Consider the following 25,974-nt stretch of genomic DNA (forward strand, 5'->3'; position numbering starts at 1 on the left):
TTGTACATTTAACCAATATCATATACATGGTATTACTAATATAAAAGGAAACAAAAGAAATAAAGCAAATGGGTGCTAAACTATTTTCTACCTGAAAATGACGCTTTGTAAGTCAAATGGATATTCAATGATCCCTGTTGTTGGGACTCGAACTCTAAGCACATCTTGCTGAGTTGGCAGATAGGCCGAATCTGCTATGCGGTCCAAGTCGTTAAGGTAACTATAGATGGGAAGAAAGAACAGGAATGCAAGACAGTGAGACCATAATCCCACTGAGGAAAAGAGAAAGGTAGTCTTTGGAAAACAAATTAGGTGTGGGATAGGAAGAAGTACAACAGAAAAAAAAGCAATAATGACATAAAAGAGGAAAGGTAATGAAAAGGAGTGCTCCAATCTCTCTCTCTTTTTTATTATAATTAGTGTTATAATTATTATTATTAATGTTGTTATTATTATATTTTACTTTGTTTCAATTATTAAACTGTTCTTATCTGAACCCATGGGTTTTATTTTTTTCCTGTTGATTCTCCTCCACTATATCACTGGGAGAGGGGGAAAGAAGGGGAGTGAGCGAGTTGCTGCATCGTACTTAGTTGCTGGCAGTAGATATAACTTCTGATTATTTTATCAACTTAGAGGGAATTAAACATATTTCTGACAATCAGTCTGAAAGCTTTGTCTGCATCAGCAATACAGAATTTCATTCAAAACTCTAAAATCTATAAAATCGCCTTATCTCTTTAAAGCTCGTTTCCTGTGATCCAAAATAATATAATTATTTTTTTAAAAAAATCATCAGTGGGTAAGCGTGTGTATCATAAGTATTGCCATCAGGATATTTCTGCTCTACTGCACCCACTGCTTTTTACCACATCTGAATATTTTAGAATATAGCAGAAATTAATTGTTTCTCGTTAGTCATGTACAATCTTTCCCAAAATGCCAGTAGAACAAATTCACAGACATGCTCAATACCATTACAATGACTTTTGTATTAACTGTGTAAGAATATACTTTTATTTTTCTAGAACTGCATATACATTTTCCATTAGGAGGAATGGGGTAATTTTTTTTAAGTAACTTATTGGGTTGACAGACTACTTCAAAATGCTGAGCAGGAATATGGAAAGTATAAATGAATAAAAGTGAATATTTACATCAAAAAGAAAAGATGACTGGAATACTATTATAGCCTAAATACCCACTACCAGCACACACACAATTTTCAAATATTATCATAGCTGTTACAGTAATACAGAACATTTAGAATTTTATTTTTTTTAGAAAAATGTGGAATAGTTCCAGTTAGAAGAGACCTACAATGATCATGTAGTCCAACTGCCTTCTGACCACTTCACTGCTCACCAAAACTGAAAGCATATTATTAAGGATATTGTCCCAATGCCTCTTAAACACTGACAGGCTTGGAGCATCAGCCACCTCTCTAGGAAACCTCTTCCAGTGTTTTACCACCCTCTCAGTAAATAAATGTTTCCTTATCTGAACCTCCCCTGATGCAGCTTTGAACCATTTCTACACATCCTGTCAGTGGATTCCAGAGAGAAGAGCCCAGCATCTCCCTCTCCATATCTCCTCCTCAGGAAGCTGCAGAGAGCCATGAGGTCACCCCTCAGCCTCCTTTTCTCCAAACTAGACAAACCCAGAGTCCTCAGCTGGTCCTCACAGGATATGCCTTCCAGCCCTTTCACCAGCTTGGTGGTCCTTCTCTGGATACATTCAAAGACCTTCACATTGTTTTTAAATTGTGGGCCCCAGAACTGCACACAGCACTCAAATTGAGGCCCCGCCTTTGATAACCCTTTGATTAAGGGTTTATGATATTTTATAAGTCTTTATTATTGCAGTGAATTATATTCAAGGCTTCATACCAAAAGAGTTGGATCAATGAGTTGAGTGGAAGAACTGGTGATGTAAATGTTTTTCTCTGAGTTCATTAGGAGAGTGTGAATATCTCTGAGTTAGCCAGTCCAGCATGGGAGGAGCATATACATGGCTAAGCTCAATATAGAGTATAAGAACTGAACAATTAGCAGAAGAACTTTGAGGTGAGCAACAGGCTTGAATTTGTTTCAATCTACATATTCCCTCCTGACACCTGAGGATGCCTAGCATCCTGACAGTGAGCATATAATAGAGAACAGTAATGACAATTACACTGGTATTGTCTCTGGCACAAGCAGCAACTTTAAATAAAACATCAAAACATAAAACACCTTTTCCAAAAGTCACAGTTCATGCTTAAATCTTGCTCTTGTGCAATGTCTCCATGATCTATTACTGTGAAAATTATTTGAAATAGCAAAGAAACACTATGGAAATTGCTCAAATTAAGACAGCTTGTTTGACTAATACAGACTGGGGTGTGGGAAGTCTGTAACCTCCAGCAGGGAAGCAGGATGGAGTTACCTCTTCCACTAGTTTATTTGCAACCAGAAGAGGACTTGTGAAGACATTTAATTTTAAAAATATATAACAAAATGATAGGGCTACATGAAATCTCTTGAGAATCTCTGAATTCAGACTACTCTGGATGAAGAGTAAAAGTGAACACTATCAGAAAATTAAATTTTTGTTTTTTGCATAATTATTTATTAAAGACACTGTTCACCATGGCTTTTAAAGTACTCATCTACTGCAGTTCTAATTAAACTACTGATAAATACAGTACTCATGTGAGAAAATGTACTGTCTTGTTATAAGACAATTTAAAGGAGAACACTAAAATTAGTTATTTCAGTTTGTTTTAATCAAACCCTTTACACCAATAAGGAGAAGTGAAATATAAATAGATATAAGTGGAAAAAATAACAGTTTACTAGCAAACAAAACTGCAACAGGCAAAAAACCACAGTAAATAATCACTAGATACAAAATTGCTAAATCTCACAAATCCCAGAGAACAGAGACACCCAAAATGGTGGAAATTCCCTTTCCAAAATGGCTTCTGACATTGGCAACCACACGTAATGAGACAAAGGGAAAATGGCATCTGACCCTTCCCCCAAGATGGCAGCCTTCACAGGTGACTGCATGGTCTGGGACACCTAAGGGAAGGATGGCAGAAAACCCTCCTGGGAAGGTAGGAGCTTGCAGAGCAGTTCTTGTGGCAGATGAAGACTTGCCAGCATGTGTGGAGTAAGCACCACCTCCTGTTGCTTCCTTCTGCCACCAGCTGGACTCCACTCGTGTTGGTGCTGCTGTCCTCCGCACTTCAGGTGCATTGGGAAAATAAGTGGTCTGTTGGCACCAATGTAGGGTGACCTGGCCCCAGGGACTGTGACTCGCTTTGCAAAGTTCACTCCAAAACAGTTTTTGATTGCAAAATGCAGTTTTTCTGAGTGGCTACTTTTGCAATCCCAGAAAATAAAAGCCCAAAAAAGCCCCCTGAAAAGTGGAGCCTTCACCTTCAGCAAACGCTGCCAGGAGAGAGAGACATCTCTGCTTCCAGGCTTCAACCTAAAGAAGGACCATGGCAAAGTTTCCCCTCCCCCACCTCTCTGGTTCTGTTTTCTGGCTGCAGGGTCTTAAAGAGACAGTAGCAATTTTTGGGCACAGATAGATATGGAATACAATAGCATGTTAGGTTACCTCTGACATACACATAAAAATTTAATCACATAACAGGCATGCATAAAGGATTTCAGGATACGGGTCTAACTAAAAAGAGAAAACACCCAAATAAATCACAAGTCCGTAGAAGCTTTACAACATGCATGCATGCACAAATTCTGAAATCAGATTTTGTGACACAAATGCTAGTTTGGTATACACAAAAAGTTGTTACACACATGCACTCTTTCAAACAAACAAGGAAATTGCCATAAACATGGACTTTCTCAAAAAGTGTTGCCAACAATTGGATAAATCAGATGTTTTATTGGTTTATTAACTTCAAAATTTGAAATTATATTAAAGATACAGAACTTGGAAACATCCTGGCCATTGTCTTAAGGTGGAGTCCAAAACCAGATGATCACTATTATTACTTCAGAGCCAGTTATACAGTTGGCAGCGACTGTACAAACAATTTAGGGGAGAAGTAAATGGCACTAGGATTTTATTTTTACCACCTGGTAAGAATGGAGTAATTCTGGACGAGGTTTAGGCCATGGTGGACATGTCTGTACAAATCTGGGCCTTGCATGCTCCAGCCAAACACTATATTTAGTTGCTATGTTTTGCTGTCTAGTTATTTCTGCATAATTTTCTGTTCGTGCACACACTTTGTTCACACGTTAGTTGTTTTTGTGTATTTCTTAGTTTAGAGCAGTGTTTATAACAGGTGCACAGCATGAGAAAATTTTAGGAGTTTTTCGATAACTTGTTGAAACCCCCCCAAGGCAGCTGGAACATAAACTATGCTAAATCGGGAGAGAGGAAGTTGAAAACACAGAATACCAAGATTAGAAGATTCAAGACAACAGGAGGCGGCAAAGATCCTGAAGACCACCAATTACGGCCATTCAGGGGTTTGAATGGGTGGAACAATATCCTAAAATTACCAATTGTAAACTGTGTCCCCACATGGGTGATGGTTCTACAAATGTATAATTAGGGTGAATTGTAAACAACAAATCAGCTTTTGCAAAATCATATTGATTTGCTGTCCAGAAGTCCAATTTTTTTCTGCATTTGGTGACCCCAAAGTGATATATCGTACACATCATGCACATGAAGCAAACCGTAACTCTTAGTCTCTGAAAGGGGGTCCGTGGAGAGAAGACGCGGAAAGCCCAGCCGCAGGCTGCAGCAGTGGGACCACGGCAATGGGAGTCGGTGTGCGGCTCTGAAGAAAATTGGAAGAATACGGGAGAGAGATAAACTCCAGAGAGCAGCTCGGAAGGAAGCCGGCAGGAGCATGGAGCAGAAAGGCGTTCCCGAGAAAAGCTCCGAGAGGAAAGCGTGTGCTGTGCAGTGAAGAACTACGGTAAAAGGTGAGCGGCTGGGGCTGGAGGGATGGAGAAATTATTATTGAAAGAAAAGCAAGAAAAGCAGACGTTAAATATCCTCCAGCATATCCTCTCTGTGAGAGCAGTCAAGTAGGACCCAGAGGGTTTAAAAAGAATATTTAGATGTGGTCAGGAAAAAGGATTTATTTCGGGTGACCCTGCGGCTGCCTTTCCGGCGTTTGCACGAGAGTGCTTTGCGAAGGAAGAGACAGTTACTCCGTTCTTAACATCAGCAGTCCCTGAGACAGAGTTGCAGGCTCGGCGGTGACAGCGCGGACTCACAGTCTGTATTGGAATCAGAAAAAATAGAAATAGATGCTTCTTTGCCAACATTGGAACCAGAAAAACCTACGGGCTGCCCGGTGGTGTCCCCTGAAGAGTTAACAGCAGCCCTACGAGGGCAAGTTTATCTCCCATGTTTGCTGCCCGATTCACTGGGGCTCAGTCTGAGCAGGCATTCCAATGTAGATCACGAATATTCGCATGCAGAACGGCATCGTGAGAAAGAGAATTAGCAAGACTAAGGACTTTGGTCGGCCAGCAGATCAGAGAGAGAGAGAGAAAGCCCGACAGCTTCTGATCACGGGGGCGAAGAGAAGGAACAGTTATTTGATCGCAAGAGCTGTGGGCTGCAGTGCCAGTCTCACAGGCTGCGGTGCCGGCAGAGATCACCGGGTTCGGTTCTTGAGAGGGAGAGGTCCTGAGGACAGCCTGTTAGGTTCGGCCTGTCCGAGGAATGCGAAGAATGTCGGACCCTGCGTTTCGGTCTGTTAGTTTGGAGTGTGTGCAGCAGAAGAAAGGCGTGCGGGGGCCCGAGGCCGGGTGGAGAGAGCTCTGGACATGGGGGTCGTTACCTCGGACATGATGCTGGGAAAAGGGTCTTTTTCCAGCCCATGCTCGGCAGCGCCAGCATGGGCTTCTCGGTGGCACGGTTCCCCTCCCCTTCACCCCCCCATGCAAAAAGAAAAAAATAAAAAGAGGGGGGGCAGTTAAAAATCGTTAGTGGTTAAAGTGGTTTTTACGGTTTTACTGGAGGAGTTCAAAACTATCTGTGTGCAGGGTAGCACAGTTATAATGGTATTGGTTTTTACTATAATAATTAGAAATTTATATACCAAACAATAGTTACAGGCAGATAATGTTTCTGTCCGTTTGGTTCCGGGAGCTCTTCCTTCACGGGAGGTTTTTTGGAGTCCCGATACGTTCTGTTAAGATTGACTAAGGCTAAGTTGCATTAAGTTAATTCTGTTAGATTTCATTTTTATTAAGTTTCAGTATGACTAAGTTTAAACAATGTTTTGTTCCAGATATGTTTGGTATTAATGCTGATTAACTGAGTTCTCTTAAGTGTGCTTTTGTTTTACTGAAGTGATAATTAACACTATTGATTGCATGGTGTGAATTCACCAATTTTGTAATAGGTAAACTCAGGGGATGTTGATGTTGAATTTATAGCCAGCCTTTTTTATGTGTTTTAACATCTCTTGGTGTAATTATCTACGAGACACGTCATTTTTAGGATTTTTTTTTCTTCTCTGGTTTGATATGCATCTCATTTATTCAGGCTGCCTCTCTGTTGTCTCATGATTTTTAGTATTTTAAGTCTCAAGTAATGATATCTGAGCTTTGTTGAAAGCCTCCTCTAAACTGATGTTCTTGTGGTTTTTGTGAGAGAGAACAAGCCTGAGGAAAAAACTTCAGAGAGAACAAGATGCTGAAGGTGTTTATAGTTTCTATTCTTAAGAGTCTAGGGGTTTTTTTAAAGATATGTCAGAGAATTCTCTTCCAATTAGGGCCTGGGCTGTGGCCATGCCCTGGCTCTACCTGGATGGGAAAGTGCTAACAGACCCAAGTGTCTTCTGCATCAAAATACTCGAGTTACTTTGACTTGGCAATTTGACCCTATCAATATGACAGCTGGACCTATTTTTTGGAGTGAGTTTGGAAATAATTTTCTGGAAGTGATTATCCAATTCTTCACTGATTTGAGGTTTATCAGCTGTTGCAGACACTGGGATGATAGTACAGTGTTTTAGTGCTTGGTAATCATCTAATTTTACATGTGTAATTAATTATATCTGATAGTAAAAATGTGATTGTTTGTTATGTCTGAATTATTCCTGATTGCTGTAAGATTCTGATCTCACTAGATATAAGACTCCTCAATAATGTACAATGACAAAGCCTAATTGATTTATTAACGCTAAGAGAAGAAATGCATGTATTTTTATCATTAGCAGGTTCAAAGTAATCATCCATTCAATTGAGCAGGCATCAATTATCTCCAAGAAAATGCGGCCCAGTCAGAAGACAAATTCTCTAATTACCATGCAGCTTTCGTGACCTGAACAGGAACAAAACTTCCAAAACATAGCCCTGTCTGGAAACTTAAAAAGTAACTTGTTAAGAAAAAGCCTTATGTTATTATCATGGTATTGTGCTCCTAGTAATTTTCTTTAGACATTCCTTGTTTCAGGTTCTTAAGGTGGACCTTGTTATTTGGGAAAGCTAACTATGTTTGCTCCTGGCATGCATGAGATGTTGAATCAGACCCTTTGGAGACCAGGGCACAGCAAGAGAGCTAAAAGAGAAATTGGGGGTTTGGAGCCTGATTATTACAATCGTGTGAAATTCTGGGGTGCTCCAGCACAAATAATAGCATAATTTTCTTCCCCGGGTGTTGCTGCTGCTCAGGCATTGACTACACTTAACAAGCTGGGATGTTGGGTGAATGAACAGCTCAATATTACTTCTATTATTTTGAAACAAATGCTTACTCATGTAGATAGTATTAGACACACCACACTGCAGAATAGAGCTGCTACAAATTTTTTGTTATCAGCGCATGGGCACGGGTGTGAGGATTTTGATGGGAAAAAAGAAAAGAAAAGAAAAGAAAAGAAAAGAAAAGAAAAGAAAAGAAAAGAAAAGAAAAGAAAAAAGAAAAGAAAAGAAAAGAAAAGAAAAGAAAAGAAAAGAAAAGAAAAGAAAAGAAAAGAAAAGAAAAGAAAAGAAAAGAAAAGAAAAGAAAAGAAAAGACGATTTGGCAGGTGCAAGAAAAAGAAGGGGGAATTGTAGTAATTCTGGACGAGGTCTGGGCCATGGTGGACATGTCTGTACAAATCTGGGCCTTGCATGCACCAGCCAAAAACTTTATTTAGTTGCTATGTTTTGCTGTCTAGTTATTTCTTCATATTTTTCTGTTTGTTGACATGCTTCTTTCACACGGTAGTTGCTTTTGTGTGTTTCTTAGTTTAGAGCAGTGTTTATAAAAGGTGTACGGTGTGAGAAAATTTGAGGAGCTTTTTGATAACTTGTTGAAACCCCCCCAAGGCCGCTGGAACATAAACTATGCTAAATCGGGAGAGAAGAAGTTGAAAACATCGAATATCAAGATTAGAAGACCCAAGATAACGGAGAGCGGCAAAGATGCAGACGCCCACCAATTTCTGACTTTTTTGAGGTTTGAATGGGTGAATCAATATCCTAAAATTACCAATTGTAAAGTGCATCCCCACATGGGTGATGGCTCTAGAAATGTATAATTAGAGTGAATTGTAAGCAATAAATCGGCTTTTGCAAAATCATATTGATTTGCTGTCCAGAAGTCTAGTTTTTTTCCCTCATAATAAATATCTTATTTTGATGTGACATATTGTAGTTATGACCTCTCACCCAAATGGTATGTACTCAGCTAAGCATTATACAAAGGAACTAAAGAAAAAAAGAAAAAAAAAAAAAGACATAAAATTACTTTTTAAAGACGCCAGTAACATAGCACTGCGCAAATTTATACTACAGACCAAGTCTAAGAAGCTAATTATATCTATAATTACTTTTTTAAAAATTAATTGGAATGGCTGCTGAGGTAATGTTCTGAGGTTGCTATCACAACAGGCAGAAGGTGCATTACCTAAGTAATGTGTATGTAACATGCTGCTGACTGTAGCTATTTCTTAACATCAGAAAAAACTGCTAAAGCATACTTGTGATCTGCAAACTAACCAATCAGAAATAGAAGAAAAGCTTTTGCCTCCTAGTCAGTGTTGAGAAAGAAGCACTTACTTTTCATGAATTGTATATTCCCTGTGACAAGGGCCAAACTGCAACCAGCCTTGAAAGAAGTTGCCAGGCTATGAAGGTGCTAATAATACCCTTAAAAGACTTTCAAAGGAACTATTTTTCCATATTGCAAAAAGAAAAATAATGTGATAATAGGCGTAGACTACTTAGCTTTGCATTTTACCATATTTTTTTCATTTAGAAATCAGACAAAGAAATTAAAAGTCTCCTAAACTTAATTAAAAATCTGATAAGGATAGAAGAGGACAACATTTTACTCTTACCAAAAAGGGAACAATGTAGACTCGGAGAAGTAGATAAGGCTGACAAAGCAGGAGTCACGCAAATCATGATTACTCAAGAGCTGGGGTCAAGGAATGGCCACCTAGAAATTAGGACACTGGACACTGGAGACCACCAAAGAAGACCCCAAAAGACCATATAAAGACTTCCAATAAGGGGTGCGACAATGTAAAATAAAGTAATACATATAGATCAAGTAAGTGAAGATAGCTAATGATAGCAACCAGTGTGTATGATAAAAACTGTTTACCTGATGCTCAGTGCATTCAATTAGAAGAAGGGTTCTCTGACTACCCAGCGCTGCAATAAAGAATGCCTGCTTTCTAATAATCAAAACTGTGTTAGCAAGTTTCTGTCTGACTGATTTTGGCATCATTTTCTGGCCCCCAGATGGGATACTCTGATCTCCCATGGATGTGAGTGATCTCTGGATCTTCACTCTGGCACTGGGACTTTCCTGGAGAAGACCACAGTTCTTTGGACCAGTCTGGGACACAGATAGGATCACATTCAATAATAAGGCATTCTTTTGGGAATTCTGCTCATATAAGGCATATGGATTTTCCAGCACATTTGGTGGATTTTTTGGTACTCTGAAATTAAGTGTTTGACTTGGTTTTATCATTCGACCGATAATTATTTTAATTGTTTTGTATTTGTATCTGTATTGTAACATTTTGGATCTACTATTTTGAGATGGGTAGCAGACAATAATTTTGAAAAAATTCCCACTTGGTTACATTTTGCGACATTGGAGGAAGATTGGAAGGTCCCCTGGTAGAACAGCTACCAAGGACAATTTGATTAAGTATTGCAATTAACAGTGGTCATTGTACAAACTAAACTCTGGACAAAAATGGCCACAAAATGGAACCTTCAACTATCATACATCGTTACAGTTAGTGTTGTTTTTAAGATGGGAACAGAAATGGGATGAGGTTATGTATGCCAATATGTTTTTCACTTGGTGGAACCATCTGGAATGGTAGAAAGATTGTGGCTTGAATCCAGTCCCCTCAGACCCTTTTAATCTGGCTCGTGAAATAAAGAATCAAGGAAAAGGGTTAAAATGTTGTTCTGTGTGCAGCATAGGAAAAATTTATTCTAAACATCTCCTCAGTACGGAGGATGATTTAGATCTTATGGTCAATCTTAATCACATGTTGAATGGGGAAACAGATAATCAGGCTTCCAAGACTGATATTAAGGGGGAATTGGCAAGTCTAGAAGAGAAGATAGAGAGGATGGAGAGGATGTATCAAGGAGCAGAGGGTTTTAGCCTCATTGAAGGGAGAAACATTGCTAATCACAAAGATGTCATAGTAGCTCCCCTCCATCAGATGGTAGGTGCACACAATCCAATCATGGCAAAAGTGCAGTTTTCAATGACGTAGCTTAAAAATTGGAAGTCGATGGCTGGCACCTACCAAGATGACCCAGACAAAATGGCAAAAGCATTTGAAATTATGATTAAAACTCAGCATCCAGACTGGAAGGATATAGATACTATGTCAAAAATGTTGTTTGACAGTATGGAAAGAGATGTTTGTTAAAACCAGTAGGAGGTTGGTGGAAGAGCAAATTTTGATGGGCAATTTGCCAGGACATTAATTTTTCCACCATGAATGCCAGGTGGGACCCTAATGTGCCCAGATTTAGAGAGAGATAAAAGAGATACCAACAATAGGTACTATATGGAATTAGACATGCCATGCTAAAGGCTATAAATATGCAAAAATTATTCAAAATTAAGCAACTGCAAGGAATCACCTACCAAATTTTTAAATAATTTGAAAGAAATGGCCCAAAACTATATTAATATAAATCCTGAAACAGAGGAGGGAGAAACTCAATTAGCCTCCATATTTATGGGGCAATCCTCATGACCTGGTTTGAAAGACAGGTGTCTGCCAAGGAAGGTGGGAACCTCCTTTGGAATAAAAAATGTGACCCCCTTCCCTCCAAATTATTATAACTTTGAAATTACAATCCTTTCAGGCAACAATATGGGAAAAGGAATAACAGTTTTTACTAGAATATATCTATATATATGACAAGGCAAACAACAGCAACAACAACCAAAACCAGAAACCCAATAACAGCCTTCTCTCAGCTGTCAAGCACTTTCCCCTTTGGTGTAGTTATGGCCACAGCCAGCAAGCATGCTGTTGGCTCCTGGCTGGACAGGCAAGACAGGTGTAATGATTCCCCGTGGCTGCAGGGAGCGCTGTGGTGTGAGATCAGCCACTGGCTTGCCACATGGCCAATGGTGGGTGAGCTGTCAGTAGAGATAGAAAAGGAGCTTTCTTTACAAACTCACAGGGGCAGCCAGTCTTAGTGCCCCTCCAAAAGGCAGAATAGATTGTAGCAGGAACCTCGGAGCAGCAAGCTGGAATGGCAGAGGCAAGCAGACCCCGGGGTGGCACACAAAATGTAGCAGAAACTCCACAGCTATGGCAGGAACCACGGGGGGTCAGACAGACACAGGGTGCTGGGTTTAAGTGTAGCAAAAAGCCCAAAGCAGAGGCAGAGAAACAGCAGGGCTAGGCAGTGTCAGCCAGGCTTCTGCAAGCAGCTGCCACATACAGCTGGGCAACGTGCCCTCTGGGAAGGGGGAGGGGGTTGGTGTCCCCTTCCCAGTGAGGTCAGGTGTTGAAAAGGTCCCAGTTCAACAGCTGCTCTTGCAAGCAGAATCTTACTCACAGTAAAAGTAGAAGCCGTGTAGTATGAGAAGTCTGCAATGGCAGCAAATCCTCTCGGCAGCAACAGTCCAGCACTGTAGGCAATACCAGACCCCCCAAAATAGGCCCCTGGGACCTGGTCCCCTAAAGACAAAGAAAGCCCTCAGAGCATGGCCCCCTTATCAAAACCTCTGTTATCTCTTAGGATTTCTCTTGGTTCGTAAAGTTGTTAAGTGATTGGTTTTTTCTTACTTAGAATTTTAAAGTAATTGGATAGTTTTGTAACTTGTAGTTTTATTGCTTAGAAACTCAATCCTCTGGAAAGCTATAAAAACTGCTTGTTATACTATGTAATCGGATTTTGCATGTGGACCCCTTTAGAGAAATAAACTATCTTTGGAACATCTGCAGCAAGGTTCTGAGTTCTTTCTAGCTGGCTTTCTAACTGTTTTGCATCAAGAACTTTTCGGAGCTATACGGACTTGTAGCAGAAAGGCTAGAAACCCCATCTAGTCTTAACAGTTACACAGCACCAAAAACTGTACCTTTCCACTCTGATCCCAAGACCGAAGGAAAAAGGAGCCAATCCCAGCCTTTCAACCTCCAGCCAAAATTTCGAGGAATCGCTGCCCTTCCCAAAAGAAAGTCTCTCAGCTGTGAGAGTGAAGTCAGCTGCACCCTTCCCCCCTCCTCCTTGGCTACATCTTGTGCCTCTCTTAAGTACCGTTGTTATCGTCTCTTAGGCAACATATAGGAGAAAATTCTCTAAGAGAAAAAGAATAAAAGAAAAAAAGAAAAATCCTAGCCTCCAACACCTCAGATTATATTAGAAGGAAATTACAAAAATTCAGGGACAAGACCAGTATGATTTCAGGAAGCTGTTAGATGTTGCTTGGGGAGTTTATCAGACTAGTGAAAACCAGCAAGAAAGAACTAAACAAAAAGCAGTTGCAGTTATCAAAGCAATTTCCAAAGGACTCGTGCCCCTGAGGAAAAGAAGGAGACAAGGGTGTGGACAACCTACCTCAAAACTCCCCGGGAGACTTGGTATTAATCAATGTGCACATTCTAAGAAAGATGGGCATTGGAAAAGGGATTGTCCGCAGTTGAAACATAAAAGCCCCTGTCTCATAACTATCTCCAATGATGACTGAAGGAGACTGGAGGGTTCCTACCCTGCAGAAACTCTGCTTACAGCTAAGCTGGGGTATGAGGAGGTAGAATTCTTAGTAGATACAGGAGCTACTTACTCTGTGCTAAATCCAGTAAAAGAAAACTTGAGTAATGATTCCATCAGCATTTGTTGATTGTGCTGGTTTTGCACCTATGACATTTGGTGAGTAGGGAAGGAGACACCCATGGAAATAATTTATAAAAAAAAACCAAAAAAAACCCCCAAAAAACGCTGCAGAGAACTTCTTCTATGTCTGACAAAAACCAATCAGTGATTAATTTTTAGAATTGACAACATGTTAAGTCACTGAGAAGGCTGAACATGACTCTGTAAATATTTTTTTAAAAACGAACAAAGCCTGGGAAAGGGATCTTTCCCATCCTGTTTTGATTCAGGTAACAGCTTGGCCCGGACCCTCCACATGGTCAGGCGGGCAGGCCGGGTTGAGCTGAGCTGAGCCAGCTGGGCTCTGATGCAGGGCTTGGAAAAGCCCGACTTCCGGTCGCGGCCCCTGGCATTTCCTAGAAAGGGGGAGGGGAGGCCCGCTTGGCTGCTAAGATCCTAGCCTCCCCCCAGCACAGCCAGGAAGCTCGAGGTGGCTCGGCTGAAATGCTGCTGCTGCTAACATATAGCCAACATAAGCGCTCCCCTGCTGCCACCCTGAGCCAAGTGCCGGGGTCTGTGGGCCCTGGGAGAAGCTCTGGGCGGGCAGGCCTGCTCTGCCGCGGCCCCTGTGGCCTGGCGGGGGCTGAGACAGGCCCGTCTGGAATGCAATGCAGCCAGAGCAAATACCATCGTTTCTGGTTGGACCCTTGTTATACTAGCCCAGCTCCAGTGCAACTGCCAAAAGATTCTCTATTGTAAATAGCTCCGGGCTGCCACCCGGCAAGGATCATGTAACACATTGTGATATAATTCGCGTCAGTTTGCAAATTAATGTGAAATAAATCATGTTTGTATGAATAAAGAAAATAATAAAGAAACTTGAAAACATAAAGCTGCAGAGGGAGGAACAGGGATTGATTCCTTGCAACACTGAAACTTCCAACAAAAGCTGAAGAGCCCAGATTAGCAAATTAATATAGCAAGTTAATAGAAGTAGCCCCGGTGGAGATAGCCCTTTCAGAAACTGTCCAGGAAACACCCAAGCGATGAACACCCGACAAGTATCGATGATTAAGATAACTGGATGCCTGCTTTCCCTAAGCCAAGATCTGCATTCACCAAAATTCATTGTTTCCCAGAAATGCTTTTGTCCAGCCACCCGAAGAGAAAGAAAACTATATGAATATGCAAAACCATGAAAAGAAAGAAGGACCTCTGCTCCAGGCTAGGAAAAACTATAAAAAATGGGACTGACCAAGATGGCATTTGTGAACATTGGGGGATCCGGTGTGATAGAGGTCGGATCAGAGCGTGTTCACCGGGCGCCGACCCCGGGCTTGGTCTTGTCGTTTTCGATTGTGGCTATCAAGGACTGTATTTTGGTTGCGAAATAAATATCGCTCATTTTGATTATATTTAATTCCACTTGATCTCATTATTTATAACAATCTTGGTGACCCCGATGTGATTCTGATTGGCGGGTCGGGGAAAGCCCTTCTCTGCTCAGGAGGCATCCTGCTGAGTTCAGCAACCTGACAGAATCGGGAAAATTCTTGGAACCAAGCAGAATCTCGAACTAAAAGCCAGAGCCACAATCAAAAGGGGGTAAAAACTGTCCCAGAGCTCTTGGATAGCTGCGGCGTAATTTTTTCACTCAAAAAATTCTACGTGCACGAAGAACCCACACAGGAAAAGGAACCGTAATATTGCATGGTTGAGTGAGGAGTGATCGGGCGCGTGTGTGAGACGTGATCTCATCACGAAGCGAGTGTGGACCCCAAGACTGCAGTTCCACTATCCCGCAAGGGATGTGGTCGGTTAAGGGGGAAGCAAATGTAACGTGGTGGAACTCTTGCTCAGGTGAAAAGCTTAAAACTCGTGGAAATTTTGGGGGTCGATCACAAACAAGGATCAAAAGGGAGGGAATGTTCTTTGGTGTTTGGGAACTGGTAAACCTTTTGGATCCAGGAGTAGGTAACTCCAGGAAAGGGAAAGAGAGTTCGCTACCTTTGAAAAGCTCACAGATCGGTTCGCTGTGAGGTTAGTAGACTGGTAAATTAAAAAATAAATCAGACACAAGTACGGTACCGCTCAAATTAAAAAAGAGATCATCAGGAGGATTCCGGTGTAAAAATCACGGTAAGGAAATTTACAAGAAGCAGCGTGTTGTAATTTTTTGAGGGATGGGACAGAGAAAGAGTAAAACTCAGGGAAAAGCCCCGGAGAAGCCCGCAAAGACACAAGGGGGCAAATTTCCTGAAATCCCGAGAAACAGCCCGTTGGGACTGAGAGGAATGTTACATTTGTCTTTACAAATAAGTTGTAGATCTGTTGGTAGGAAAAGTTAGCACCTAGAGATAAAAGAAACAATGGGAGGGATTACACTGATTGATGAATGGAAAAAGAGATTTGCCTTTACAAACAAACTGTAGGTTTTCTGGTAAATGAAATTGGGTAACAGAAGATGAAAGAAGCAAGGGGGGGGGGGGGGGAACTATGAATTCTACAATAATTAAAAATGAAAAGGGAGGGTTATACATTAGAGGGGAATCTCAGGTGTCAGGCGTTCCGGGAAGTCTGTGCCTCTCGAGCACCTCAGCCAATGGGTAAAGAGAGAGGGAAAAGCGGCTGGGAAATTAGGATAAAAAGGGAGGCTGCGTCCTCCAAAAATCTGAGAGATCCCAGGGGAATGCCCAGGGCCTCTCCCTTTATTCGAATAAAGCAAAAAGGACTGCCCTGTCTCCTTTTTGGACATAAACCTCTGGCGTTTGTGGATTAATTTTTCTTACAGGATGGATGTGGATGTTAGAACATTGGGAGAAGTGTCCTGATAGGAGTGGGAGGCCTAAGGAGAAAATGATTCAGTATTGCATAGAGGTGTGGGGACAGAAGGAAATAAGGGAGCATCTAGTTTGGCCCATCTTTGGTACATTTGAGAGATGGGTTTGCCAAGCTTTGCTTGGTCATGTAATTCGTAAGTATCCACCAGATAAAGAGGAAAGAGACTATGCCAAGCTATGGAAATACGCTAGTACAGTGTTATTCCCAATCAAAACTTGCCAAGGTGCTGCAACCTTGGGCAAAGCATGGGAACCATTAGACAGCTTCCCACCCCCGTATCTCAATCCCGTACCTCAACCCATGAAAGCTCAGGTCCGTGGGTCTCCCACATCAATCCACGCAAGCCCAGGCACCCTCGCTGTTTAGGCAGCCTCCAGAAGCCTCGCTCCTACAAGGGCAGACTTCAGCAGCACCCCAATCCCCATCCCCTCCACAACTGGCAGGACAAAAAGAAAATAACCCTCCCACTAGGGAAACTAGTTCTCCTCCAGCTAGTAGAATGCGGCACAAAACAAGGAGGGTGAACAATGATGATAGTGAGGACGAGGGAGATAAGCATAATCTTCTCCCTTTAAGAGAAGTACCAACCACCCCTGGGATCATTCTATTTGCAAACATACCTATTAACACTGGAGATGTAAGAGCTTTTAAGAAAGAAATGGGCAGCTTAATGGATGATCTGTTGGGGGTAGCAGATAGATTAGATGAGTTCCTAGGAACTAGCATATACACATATGATGATATCCATGCCATAGTGAGGTTGCTATTCAACATCGAAGAATGAGAAATGATAAGGCAAGCCACGATTCGGGATTGGGAGTGTAGACACCCCCAGGGAGTATGAGGTGACCAGAGATGGCCCAGCCAGAGACCGTCGTAGGATGCACAGACAGAAGACGGCAGGCATAGAATGATAGAACTAAGGAATATGGTAATACAAGGTGTGCGGGAGGCAGTACTAAAGGGGCAGAACATGAACAAGGCACTTGGGGAATGTCAAAGGAAAGAGGAGACACCCACAGAATGATTGAAGAGGTTGAGGAAAAGTCTCCGAATGTATTTGGGAACGGGCCTTGATTCCCCAGTCAGGGAGGTCCTCTTAAAAAAGCAGTTTGTGGCAAAATCATGGGAAGATATACGGAGAAAACTTGAGAAAATAGAAGGAAGGCAGAAGAGAGGGTTGCAGGACCTGCTTAGGGAAGCGCAGTGGGTTTACATGAGGAGGGAAGAAGAGCAGCAGAAAGCACAAGCCAAAGTGTTGGTGGCAGCTGTGAGGGAAGCACAAAGGCAGGAGCGGGTCCAAGAAAATGGAAAACCAATGCTGAACCACCAACCTCAGAAGAAGCGAATCCCATCCCAGAAGAAACAGACGGACAATCAAAGAGATGCGCCAGAGTGTTTCTATTGTAAGAAAAAGGGCCACTTCAAGAGAGATTGTCAGAAGAGATCTTTCAGGAAGATTAGAGGTGTCAGGGGCTTTTTCATTTAGGGTCCAAAACATCAAGAGAGCCTCTGTGTTGGGGGTTGAGTGTTTTTCTGTTACTGTGTCAATTGAAAGAATTTTTCCCATTATCATGCCAATGGAGCTGGCCGGGCTACACCCAGGGTCTCTGATGAGTCCAGACAAAAGGGGTGGGTGGGAACGGCTCCCGGAGGGGCCTCTGAGGCTTCCGGGAAGGCACTCGTGTTTCCGGGGAGCTCGGAGGAGGACGCCCGGATCTTCAGCCCACGCGGCGGAGCACAGGTGAGCCAGACCCTCTGCGATCACCTGCCCTGCATCTGCCCCGTTCCAGCCTCCTGCCTCTGCGGACACAGCTGATCACCCGGACACACATGGTGAGCGAGGAGCCGCCGCTCCAGCCCGTTCCCACCGAGACCGGCGTGGCCGCTGCCGCCCCACCCCCTCCTGCCTCCGTTCTCGTCTGCCCTCGGCAGCTCCGGGCTGGGACTAAGCACAGAGACAGCGTGCTTGCATCTAAAGGGACTGACACCGAGTTATCTATTCTGTTCTGTTAGCAATTTTAACAACTGTTATTGTTTTCTGTTTGTACAGTTAGATATATTAGTAAAAGAGCTGTTATTCCCACCCCCTTATCTCTGCCTCAGAGTCCTTGATTCAAACAATTATAATACTTGGGGGGGGGGGGGGGGGGGAGTGGAACCAAAGTCTCTATTCCAAAGGGAAACTTCTGCCCTTACTGGCAGACACCTGTCCTTTCAAACCAGGACACCCTGGTAAAGCTGAAAATAGGACCCCAAAAACTAGAATTATTATTTTTGGTGGATTCAGGAGCTGAGCGAAGTACTTTTCAGCAGTTGCCCCCAGGATGTATCAAAAGTAAAGATACTATGGTGGTTATTGGGGCAAAAAGGGAACCCTTCAAGTTTCCGGTAATCAAAAATGTAGAAATTGAATCAGAGACTAGATTTTGTTTAGGGGATATACTATTAGTCAAAGAAGCTGATTACAATTTGCTAGGGAGAGATTTGATGGTGGCTTTGGAAATCAGTTTGATTGTACAGGGATCCCGGCTCCTGGTAAGTTTGTATAATTAACAATAGAGGATGAGAGAAAAATAGATCCTAAGTTCTGGCACACCCAAGGTGAACCTGGGAAACTAGAGATGGAACCGATTCACATTGAAAATGATAGGCCAGGGAATCCCATTAGAATTAAGCAATACCCCATTCCTATGGAAGGAAGGAAATGATTGAAACCTGTAATAGAAGACCTATTGAAAAAGGGAACTTTAGAACCATGTGTAGACATAATACCCCTATTTCGGCAGTACGAAAGACTGATGGTAGCTACAGGTTGGTGCAAGACCTGAGAGCGGTGAACAGGAGGACTAGAACTTTATTTCCCAGTGTTTCAAATCCATATTCTTTATTGAATAATGTTTCTCCTGAAGATACCTGGTAGAGTGTGATAGATCTGAAAGATGCGTTTTGGACTTGTCCCCTAGCTGAGGACAGTAGGGACTACTTTGCCTTTCAATGGGAAGACCCAGATACAAAAAGAAAGCAACAATACAGGTGGACTTCTTTGCTGCAGGGGTTTGTGGACTCACCAAACCTGTTCGGCCAAGCACTTGAACGGTTGCTGAGTTAATTCGTGCCGGTAGAATGAACTAAATTGTTACAATATGTGGACGACTTACTAGTAGCAGGTCCAAGAGAGGAGGATGTGAGAGCAAGGTCCAGAGCATTACTAAATTTTTGGGGGGACAAAGGATTAAAGGTTTCCAAGTCAAAGCTCCAGTTTACTGAACCTGAGGTTAAATATCTAGGACACTGACTAACTAAAGGGAAAAAGAAATTAGATCCTGAAAGAGTAGCAGGGATTATTGCTCTACCCTCCCCACAAACAAAAAGAGAAATAAGGCAGATACTGGGACTTTTGGGATATTGCAGACAGTGGATAGAATGGTATACTGAAAAGGTAAAATTTCTATATGAGAAACTCACCATTGATAGATTAAAATGGGTGGAACAAGATGAAGAGGGATTCAAAAAGATAAAAGAGACACTCATGACAGCTCCAGTATTAAGTCTCCCTGATATAAAAAGGCCATTCAAGTTGTTTCTGGTTGTTAGTAGTCACACTGCCCATGGAGTATTGACCCAAAATTGGGCAGGAGAACCAGTGGGGTATGTCTTGGAACTTTTAGACCCTGTGAGCAGGGGCTGGCCTACTTGCATACATGCAATTGTAGCAGTGGCAAAGAAAATAACGTTTGGAGCCTCATTGGTAGTTTATACCCCTCATAACGTGAGGAGTATATTGCAACAAAAGGCAGACAAATGGCTCACGGATGCGAGACTTTTAAAGTACGAGGCCATACTAATCCACTTGCGTGATTTGGAATTGCGAACAACCACTGCACTAAATCCAGCTCAATTTCTGTTTGGGGAAGCCTCAGAGGGACCTACTAATGAGTGTACTGAGGTGGTGGAATTACACACAAAGATAAGAACGGACTTGGAAGAAGAGGAATTAGAGGGAGGAGAGAAATGGTTTGTGGATAGGTCAGCGAGAGTTACAGAAGGAAAAAGAAAGTCGGGATATGCGATTGTGGATGGCATGACAGGGGAGGTAGTAGAATCAGGACCCCTAAGTGCGAGTTGGTCTGCTCAGGCATGTGTTGTGAGCATTAAAAAGACTAAAAGGAAAAAGAGGAATAATCTTCACGGATTCAAAACATGCATTTGGAGTAGTCCATACCTTTGGGAAGATTTGGGAAGAGAGAGAGTTGATCAATACTCGAGGGCGAGGACTGATTCATGAAGAAATAATAAAACAAATCTTAGACGCTATCAGGGAGCCAGAGGCGATTTCAATTGTACACGTGAAAGGACACCAAGCAGGGATACAGTTTCGGACTTGAAGGAACAATTTAGCAGATAAAGAGGCTAAGAGCGCAGCATTATTGAAGGTAAGTATCCCGGAGGTCAGAGAGGGCGAGACCCAGGGAGATCCCCCATACCCCACCCCAAAAGATATTGAAGGATATGAAAAAATAGGGGGAAGATTAGAAGAAAGTAAGTGGAAACTACCGAATGGGAGACAACTAATATCAAAAGAATATACCAGGAAAATTTTAAAGAGGATACACCAACAGACACACTGGGGGGCCCAGGCACTAGTGGAACAATTTTTGAAATTTTTTGGGTTTAAAGGGATCTTTGAATTGGCCAAGCAGGAGGTACAAGAGTGCCTGGTCTGCCAAAGGGTTAATAAGGCCAGAATACAACAGACAGTTTGGGGAAGCCACCCTATAGCATATTGTCCATTTGAAAGGATCCAAGTAGACTTTACTGAATTACCCAAAGTAGGGAGATATAAATTTTTGTTAGTATTGGTTGATAATCTAACCCATTTGGTACAGGTTTTTCCGAGTTCTAGGGCTACAGCCCAGACAGTATCAAAATTCCTTCTAGAAGAAATTATTCCTGGATACAGAATAATTAATTATATAGATTCAGATCAAGGAACTCACTTCACCTCCAAGATCATTAAACAATTGGCAGAAGCCTTGGAATTTGGTGGGAAGACTATACCATGTGGCACCCCCAAAGCTCAGGACAGGTTGAGCGAATGAATCAAACATTAAAAGCCCAGTTTTCAAAATTATTGATAGAGACAAAAATGTCATGGCAAAATGCCTCCCTTTAGCATTACTAAACATTAGAACCATGCCTCATTCTGAGACAGGATTATCACCTTTTGAGATGCTTTATGGTATGCCTTATGGTCATGGGATGCCAGTAGGACATCCTAAAACAGAGGATGGACAAATACAGCCATACCTGATAGCAATCAATAAAAACCTACAGGAACTGCAGAAACAAGGAATAATAGCACAGAATACTCCTTTGGGGTTCGCCATACATAAAATTCAGCCAGGAGATAAAGTTCTTATAAAAACCTGGAGAGAGGTCCCCCTCTCTCCTCACTGGGAAGATCCTTTTCTTGTCCTTTTAACCACAGACACAGTAGTTCGGACAGCAGAAAAAGGCTGGACACATGCTTCACGGGTGAAGAGAATCAAGCCAAGGGAAGAGACACCTGAGTGGAAAGTTACCTCCCCTCCTGGAGACCTACATCGATCAAGTAAATGACCAACAGGGATCACATAAGGTCTATGATATTGGGGTGTGAATGTTATCCATTTATCCATTTTAAGTGTAAATATTGTCATGAGGTTTGGGTCACACATTGTAAAAGAGGATATAGACCTAAGGATCTATGTACAAAGTGTCTAGAAGAAGAGCAGTCTCTGACTAACCAACTCTTAATACTCACCACTAACTTAAATTTAATTGAATTATACTCTCCGAAGTGGTACCTTTTGTACAAGTACGGGGTAAGGGGAAAACTAGTCTCCAAGGCTGTAATTTTAGGAATCGAGTGCCGAAGGTCAAATAGAATACCCTGTGAGGCAGATGCAGTCAAATTATCAAGGTGGGGCACCTTTAAGAGGTGGCATGCAGCTCGGTCTGGGTATGGACCCCTGGAAGAATACACTTGCTGCGGAGAAGATGGCTTACCTCGCCACTGGTGGCAACCCAGTGGGCACAGGCAAAGGCAGAGGGGTATACCTATGGGGAATCCTGAAGAGCCTGAGTCTAGTCGTGTGCCAAGCAACTAGTATGCACCCCAAGAATTCACCACGCTCTGTGAAACAGAGCCTTGGTGATGAGTGTGAGGAATGCTTGCACGTCATCCCAAAGTAACAAAGGAAAATGAATGCTCTGGTGTACCTTGCCCCAGCTGACTGCACCCATGATGAGGAAAATGGGTATTGCACATTTAACGGCACTTGATATGAGATGTGTAAATTGGATGAGAAAACAATCTGTTATGACCTAAAGGTGAAATTTAAGGATAGGCAGCCAGAAACTCTCATGCACAAAATACAGAAGAGGGACGTGAAACTGGTGCCAATTCCCACATGTGATCAGTGTAAACACACAGTGTGGATAGGGGGAAAAAGGAAATCAGTATTCGTGGCCTACTTTCAAGTAAACCAGTTATGCTATGACCACACTCAATTAAAAATGTGCATTATGGGAGGGAAGTCTTACTGGGTGGGAAAAAATCTAAAATATGAAAATAGATTAGCAGGTAACAATGAGCCGGTTATCACTGACCTCCCTGAGGAAGATGATGACAGAATTTGTTTGCAATTTGATAACACTTTCTGTTTTTCAAGAGATAAAGAGGGCATAGATCCAGAAAGGAAGATGAAACAGGTAGCTCAAGAATTAAAAAGACAAGAATCAGAAATGAAGAAGAGAAGAATAGAACAAGAGAGATTAAAAACCTTAAGTGAGCAGTACAACCAACTAGAAAAGCAATACAACGATTGGGGATTGCTTGCTTCAGACAATAATTTGTTTATTGATCTGATGCAGGAAATTGCCACTGAATTAGGTTTGTCCAATTGTTGGATTTGTGGGGGATTGAAGTCAGCTGAAAAATGGCCCTGAAAAGGTGAGAGTTTAACTCCAGAGCAGCTTCTAAAATGGGATAACACCCAAATCTCAAAAAAATATCCAAAGACTTGAAGGTTGGGTCCTAGATAAAAGAGCAATTGGAACAATTTGTATTAGTCGAGAGGGAAAAGAATACACCGAGATAGTGGGATACACTCCATGTATATCCACTCTGACAGTAAATTCAAACAACAAAAGCAAGGTCTGGCAACCAGAACATCCTGCTGGATATTGGAGTCTCAAAAAGAAAGACAACTGTGAATGGAGTGATAAAATTGGACTTTGTTGGAACAAAGGCTCTGGAACTAATCCTTAACAATCTTTGGGAGAACTGAGTATTTCTTGGGCTGAACCAGGAAATACAGAAATTACATGAAAAGTCCCTGACAGAATATACTGGGTGTGTGGAAAGAAAGCGTATTGTGAGCTACCACAAAAACGGAAAGGGTCATGCACTCTGGGAATGATTCAACCTGTTTTCTTTACCTTGCCCAGATCTGAAAGTGGTCTATTAGGAGTGCCCTTATATAAGACTTTGAAGAGAGAAAAGAGGGAAATAAAAAGGAAACTCCCTAATGTAGGTGGCAGTCAAACTTGGAAGGGAGAAGAATGGCCTGCAGAAAGAATCATAGAATATTATGGTCCTACAACATGGGTCCAGGACGGAAGCAGGGGGTACAGAACTCCCATTTACTTATTAAATAGATTAATCAGGCTGCAGGCAGTAGTGGAGATTGTGTCAAACCATACTTCGGATGTCCTCAAATTATCGGCCAATCATCATTCCCAGATGTGGGCCTTTGTATATCAAAATAGAATAGCCTTAGATTACTTGTTAGCCAAAGAAGGGGGAGTCTGTGGAAAGTTCAATGAATCAGAGTGCTGTATGGAAATTGATGATTATGGAGAAACTATCAGAGGCCTAGCTTCAGAAATAAAAAAAATAGCACATGTTCCGGTCCAAAAATGGAATTCCATCCTCCAGGCATCTTGGTAGGATCAGCTATTCGAAGGGGCCTGGTGGAAAAAGATAGTATTCTTTGCATTATGTTCAGTACATGGAGTTATATTTCTACCTTGTTCAAAACCATGTTTCATCAGGTTAATACACTCAGGAGTACAGGGCATGCAAACAGCGGCTATGCCTATAGATCCAGAACGTGCTCCTGGAATGTCAAGTAATAAGACATCCAAGAAAATGAAATTAAGAGGAGAGCTAAACACCAAGGCATTAGAAGCACTGGCCAGGTTTGAGAAGCAAGTGGAAAGAGAAAGGTTTGTTTATAGGGACTGTCAAGAAAGATCACTAGAAGAGTGGGACAGCACTGAAGAATATGAGGGGGACTAAGAAAAGGAGGAAAGGAACACGAAGTAATGTGTTTATATATTGCAACACTGCAACTGCCAACAAAAGCTGAAGAGCCCAGATTAGCAAGTTAATAGAAGTAGCCCCGGTGGAGATAGCCCTTTCAGAAACTGTCCAGGAAACACCCAAGCGATGAACACCCGACAAGTATCGATGATTAAGATAACTGGATGCCTGCTTCCCCTAAGCCAAGATCTGCATTCACCAAAATTCATTGTTTCCCAGAAATGCTTTTGTCCAGCCACCCGAAGAGAAAGAAAACTATATGAATATGCAAAACCATGAAAAGAAAGAAGGACCTCTGCTCCAGGCTAGGAAAAACTATAAAAAATGGGACTGACCAAGATGGCATTTGTGAACATTGGGGGATTCGGTGCGATAGAGGTCGGATCAGAGAGTGTTCACGGGGCGCCAACCCCGGGCTCGGCCTTGTCGTTTTCGATTGTGGCTATCAAGGACTGTATTTTGGTTGCGAAATAAATATCGCTCATTTTGATTATATTTAATTCAGCTTGATCTTTTTTATTATTTATAATAATCACATGGCCATCTGCAGGCCAGGGCAAGATATTAATTCTTTCACTGCACAGATGAGACTTGCAGACCTTGCCATTCTCTCTCTTGAGTAAAAGAAAAGGACAGAGATTAAGACACACACAGAAAACACCATGGAGACAGTCAGACTAGAAGGAAGAGTTAGGTCTTTGATGTGCAGGGACAAAGAGATGTCTTGGACTTGATGCCTTAAGTTCCGAGTTTCCTGTTCTGCTTGGATATGTTTTTCCGTTGTGCTTTAGGGTGATAAAGACAATAGTCTGATTCCAGCTATGGACTCAAGGACAGTTTCTTCCGACTCCAGGTCCTAAGTATAAACAATGTGAGAAGAGGAGGGCGGGCCAGCCAGGAGAAGAGGAGGATGACACCTTACAATTTGAGACTATTAATTGGATGGTTGACTCCTGTATGCAAATGGACTGAAGTCTATAAAAATGTGAAATCATGTGACCAAGCACTCTTTTACTTCCATCTTGGAGCCACTCAAGCAGGGCAGGGGCCACACTGTGGCACTGGTACTGCCAGGGTGTGACCTTTGAAGGCCTTTCAATAAATACCCATTTTATTTCTCCTAACTCTGTGTGATCTCTGTTTCAGCTCCTAAAGGCAATAGATTGAAATTCTCTTGTAAGCTATGGAGAAGATATAATTGATAAATCAGACTCTTGTTTCCCTGTAACTTATGAAATGCTTATGGGATGGATGAAATGTTCTAACTGTAGACATGAACAAAGGCATTCGTACTGAAGTTAGCGGATGTTGAAGTAGATGTGATCCCATATAAAGTTTGAACAGAGAGAAAACAGAAGAGCGATGTAGACCCTTTTTGCCCCCAAGGAAGAAGAAGAAATACCTCTGTTTTTGTGGACACTGCTGAAGGCCTAGGTAAAATCTGCCAGGCCTTTTTCTCATGTTCTG

General features: G+C 42.1%; 1 protein-coding gene across 2 annotated transcripts in view; it reads right to left on the reverse strand.

Moving 5' to 3' along the window:
* LOC306814087 (guanine nucleotide-binding protein G(q) subunit alpha) overlaps positions 1 to 25,974 on the reverse strand; it is a 215,018-nt gene that overhangs the window by 42,097 nt on the left and 146,947 nt on the right. For both annotated transcript variants that reach the window (XM_079329802.1, XM_079329803.1), the window contains exon 4: positions 92 to 220. In XM_079329802.1, coding sequence (XP_079185928.1) covers positions 92 to 220 — 129 coding nt within the window. The remainder of the gene's footprint in view (positions 1 to 91; positions 221 to 25,974) is intronic.

This window comes from Erithacus rubecula, assembly GCF_903797595.1.
Source record: "Erithacus rubecula genome assembly, contig: SUPER_W_unloc_2, whole genome shotgun sequence".
Taxonomy (NCBI): Eukaryota; Metazoa; Chordata; class Aves; order Passeriformes; family Muscicapidae; genus Erithacus; species Erithacus rubecula.